At 48.0% G+C, this 4,123-nt stretch overlaps 1 protein-coding gene across 1 annotated transcript in view; it reads right to left on the bottom strand.

The window, feature by feature from the left end:
- The window catches only part of FBRS (fibrosin), a 12,907-nt gene that overhangs the window by 6,883 nt on the left and 1,901 nt on the right, over positions 1-4,123 (bottom strand). Inside the window, exons 2-7 of the mRNA XM_025048419.1 lie at positions 4,007-4,120; positions 3,545-3,724; positions 2,767-2,802; positions 2,623-2,652; positions 1,522-1,570; positions 1,140-1,434 (exon numbers count right to left, since the gene is read on the bottom strand). Coding sequence (XP_024904187.1) covers positions 1,140-1,434; positions 1,522-1,570; positions 2,623-2,652; positions 2,767-2,802; positions 3,545-3,724; positions 4,007-4,120 — 704 coding nt within the window. The remainder of the gene's footprint in view (positions 1-1,139; positions 1,435-1,521; positions 1,571-2,622; positions 2,653-2,766; positions 2,803-3,544; positions 3,725-4,006; positions 4,121-4,123) is intronic.

The raw sequence follows: 4,123 nt of genomic DNA, 5'->3' as shown, positions 1-4,123 counted from the left end.
ATCTCTTCTTCCATATAGCTGCCTCTGCTGTCTCTGGCCACGTGACCTTCCTTTTTCTGACTCAACCGCAGCACAAAACTTATCATTCACTTTGACTCTTAATTACCACAGGCCACCTGGGTTCCTACCCTAAGACAGTGGAAGCAGCACCATGCTGGCCTGGCCTAGCAGTTCTAGGCCCATCCTGCCATTAACATCCTGGGTGACCTTGAGCAAGTCACTACCCCTCTCTGAGCCTTAGTTTTCTCCGTAATAAGAAAAAAAATAACGATGATTACAATAATGACAACGATAGTATCATTAATAACAATAACAATAATTCTCACCCTTTAGTGAACACCTACTGTAGACCAAATGCTGTCACTTGCTTTATATGCTAAACCAAGTCTCCAACATTTCACACCACTTTATCAATTGCTGCCACATCCAAGTAACCACCTGTACCATTCACTTCTTTCTTTTACATAACTCAGTTTTCTTTTTGACTTAGCCTCACCCAAACCATAGTATTTTAAATCAAGGGGTTGAGGTACTAGTAACATTTTTCTAAAGCACATAAAAGCTGAAAAAAGTGTACTCACGTAACATCTGAAATTATCTCCCACATCACTAATGAAGAACGTACACACTTTGGGAAACACTGCATTAACTCACAATTAATACTCACGACAGCTTAGAATGAAGGTTCTATTATTATTTCATTTTACAGAAAAAGGAAATTGAGGCTCAGAGAGATTAAGTGACTTCTCAAAAATCATACAGCCAGTTAAGTGGCAGAGCAAGAATTTGAATCCAGGTCTGATTGAAACCAAAGCCAGCCCTCTTAATCATCATGTCAGCATTTCCCAAAGCATGTTCTGAAGAACACTATTCCTAGCAAATGTGCCTTGCAAAAAGGTCTCACCAGCAAATACTGGGAAATGGCACAAAGTGGACACCTCCTGCACAGAAATACATATAGGGTTCTAATGAATTCTGTAGTAATTTCTTCACATTTGTTTCCCCTAGTGTCTTTCAAACTTTTCGAGTCTCAGAATCCTTTTTCAAATCATATCCCAAAAGTACTATCCGATGTCCCAGCCACAGAATGCAGGGGTTGGTGCCAAAATGACCAGGCCCTTCCAGACGAGACCACTCACCTGCCAGTGCTGAGGTCCAGGCTGCTGCCATAGGGAGAAGTGCGGAGGCCAAAGGGTGAGACCCGAAGCTGCAGCTGGGGTGGGGGTGGCAGACTGGGGGTGGCCGGCAGGGGTGCAGGGGGTGAGATAGGAGGCCGAGGGGCTGGTGGAGGTGGTGGTTCCTTCGGGGGGAAAGGCACTAGCAGCGGATCGGGCCCTGGGGGCTGTTCTTGGCTCCGCTCCAGGCCCGACACTTTAGGGACTACGGAGAGTTTTGCTTCACAGTTCCCATTGAAGGCGCCGTGGGGGCCTGAGGCTGTGAGGACAGGATAGCCCACATATTCAGTTGAAGCCCATGCTCACCCTAGTTCCCTTGTCTCCAGCCCCAGCCTGTGGTACTAACCTTTGCTGGTTGAGACGGTAAAGGATGGGTCGAGGTCATCATCAGAGACCTGGGGAAGAAGGGTAAAGACAGGGTCAGGTCCTGGTCAGGCTAGGCCATTACCCAGAGAGGCCAACAGCCTTTGAAGGAGGAACTGGTAGTGGTGGCAAGTCTATTCCATCACCCTAGTTGAAATCCATCAAAGACTGTGCTCTAGGGTGCCTATGCTGGGGGAGAAGGATGGAGCAGCTGAGCCTAAGAATCTCATAAACTAGGAGGACTAACTTAAGGCAGCACTGAGATAGCAAAGAAGCAGGGAATCAAAGCAAAATGTCAGATATCACTAACTACTGGCCAATAGGCCTACCTGGATTATTTGTCTGATCCACAGAGTTAGCAAAATTTTTAAACTAATTGCTGATATTCAGAAATCCAAAGATGCCTCATAAAAACTCAGACTTGCAGGTCCTCTTGAGAATCAATCCCTATACTCAACAATAAGCTAGAACTGGATAGTGGCTGCCTCCTTTATATAAACAAGAACTCTGGTTCACCACGTTTCCTGTCCAGTCAATTTTTAAAACTAAAAACAAGACACACAAGAGGGAGTGCAAATTTAGTTATAGAGGTAGAGCATCAACTGCTCTATTTGAAATAGGACCCACTGTTTCAAAACAAGCAAATCAGTCCTGTTAAACTGAAAACTCTTTTATAAGATATGTTCTTATACTTACTACAACGATTTAGTGTTCTCACTGCCATGACTAGTGTCTCTAATCACAGTCTAATCTATAACACAAATGGCCAGCAGGAAGGATGAGTTTGGTTTCACAGCCTCTTTGGATTTCTATGGAGAACCTTAAGTATCTCCAAGGGCTTTGAGAAGGATGGCACACCAACCAAGGCAGAGGCCTATTCTTTGGTCAACTGGCACTAGTCACCAAAGAAAAAAAGTCATTTATACTCTCAATCCCCCTACTTCCTCCAAAAATTCTAATCCTGACAACCCAAGCCACGTTCTCCACTTAAGGGGAGGCTCTGCTGCACAGAGAAGATCTTTAAGCTGCAGTTTATTTTATAAACTGTAACAATGCCCACCCAATAAGTTCTAGCCCTACTCACCCTCTCATCCAGATCGCTTTCTGCATCACACTGGGGAGAAGGAAAGACAGAGGTATCACAAAAGGGAAGAGGCCAAGGTCGAAAGGGAACTTTTGGAGAGGGAGTGCAGTGGGAGGGGCCAGTACAGGTAGAGAGAACACTTACTATATATCCAGCTTCCAGAGAGTGACGGGAGGAGGCCTGAGAAAGACCAGAGTCCAGAGGTAAGGAAGGCTGGCTGGCGAGGCCTTTGTATAATGTCTAAACTCCCTGGCAAGGCACTCAAGGCCCCTCATGACCTACTCTTAATTTCTTTCTACCTGTTTCCCCTGTTCCCAATACTCTGGCCCATTTTCCAAATATACAAGACTCTCACATCTCTGTGCTTTAGCCCAAAACTTTGCCCCATCTCTCCTCTTACCAAACTTATGACTACCCTTCAAGGCCTGACTAAGACATCTTAGGGGGCTTTCCCTAACCACAACCCTCCTCCCATCCCCCAGGCAGAATGAGTGGCTTCCTCATGTGGGTTTCTGTAGCATCTCTCCTAGATCCCTACCTTCTGTAGTTTCTCAGGTTTTAGATTAGGTAATTGCTTGTAAATCGTTTCTTTCCTGCCAGACAGCCACCACCTCAAGGAGGAGGACAGAGACCATATCTAATTCATTTGTGATTCAACTAAGTTCCTTTGATTCATCTCTGAATTGTCAATATGCTTAAACAGACTTAGTGCCAGCCAGAAGGAGGTGAGTCTGACTGTGGACACATCTTCCTCAGACCTGGGTGGGGGAGTGGGAGCTCAAATTGGCTGTGCTTTCCTTTTGGCCTTTAGAGACTAGGGTCACTGTTTAAAACAGAGAGTGCTGTTGCTCATAGAAAACAGGTCTACCTGAAAGATGTTCTGCCCAGAGTGTTAAAGGACAGGGATCTGGAACAAACTCACCTCTTTCCTTCTCCGCTTATTGGGCCATTTTCGGGCCCGATCCCCAGGGGGCCGGCCAGGCTCTCGATCAGAGCTGTCCCCAGGCTCCCCAGTGGCCCCACTGGAGCCCCCCCTCTTTTGCTTCCCAGAATGCTTTAGCCGATGTTCCAGTCGCTCTGGGGGCTGAAGAGAGGCATCCTTCTGTGGAGGAGGAGGTGGTGGGACTAAAGTGGATGGAGAAAGAAAAGCTCCCGACCTCTCTAGGGATGACCAGGCTACCGAAGTGGCCCTCAGGTAACCTGGTTGGTCCCTGGAGACTAGTTCTACCTCCTCCCACCCCAGGGTGGGGCAGAGGCCTGGCCAGAGGAGCCGGTTGCTCTGGTTCGGGGTGCCAGCATCCCCCCCCCAACTCCACCCACCCGGGCAACTATCCTCTCTGCCCCTCCGAAGCCCCCATAGGTCCCCAGCCTTATCAGGCCCCACCTGCAAGGCCTCGAGGCTGGCGAAACTGGCTATGGCGAAGCCATCGATCAAGTCCTCCTCCTCTTCTTCCTCCTCCTCAGGCTCCTCCTCGGCCTCGCCGTCGTCTGCGCCCCCCTC

This window comes from Pteropus alecto, unplaced genomic scaffold (genome assembly GCF_000325575.1).
Source record: "Pteropus alecto unplaced genomic scaffold, ASM32557v1 scaffold44, whole genome shotgun sequence".
Classification (NCBI taxonomy): domain Eukaryota; kingdom Metazoa; phylum Chordata; class Mammalia; order Chiroptera; family Pteropodidae; genus Pteropus; species Pteropus alecto.
The sequence above is the reverse complement of the archived record's forward strand: the minus strand, read 5'-3'. Positions and strand labels throughout refer to the sequence as shown.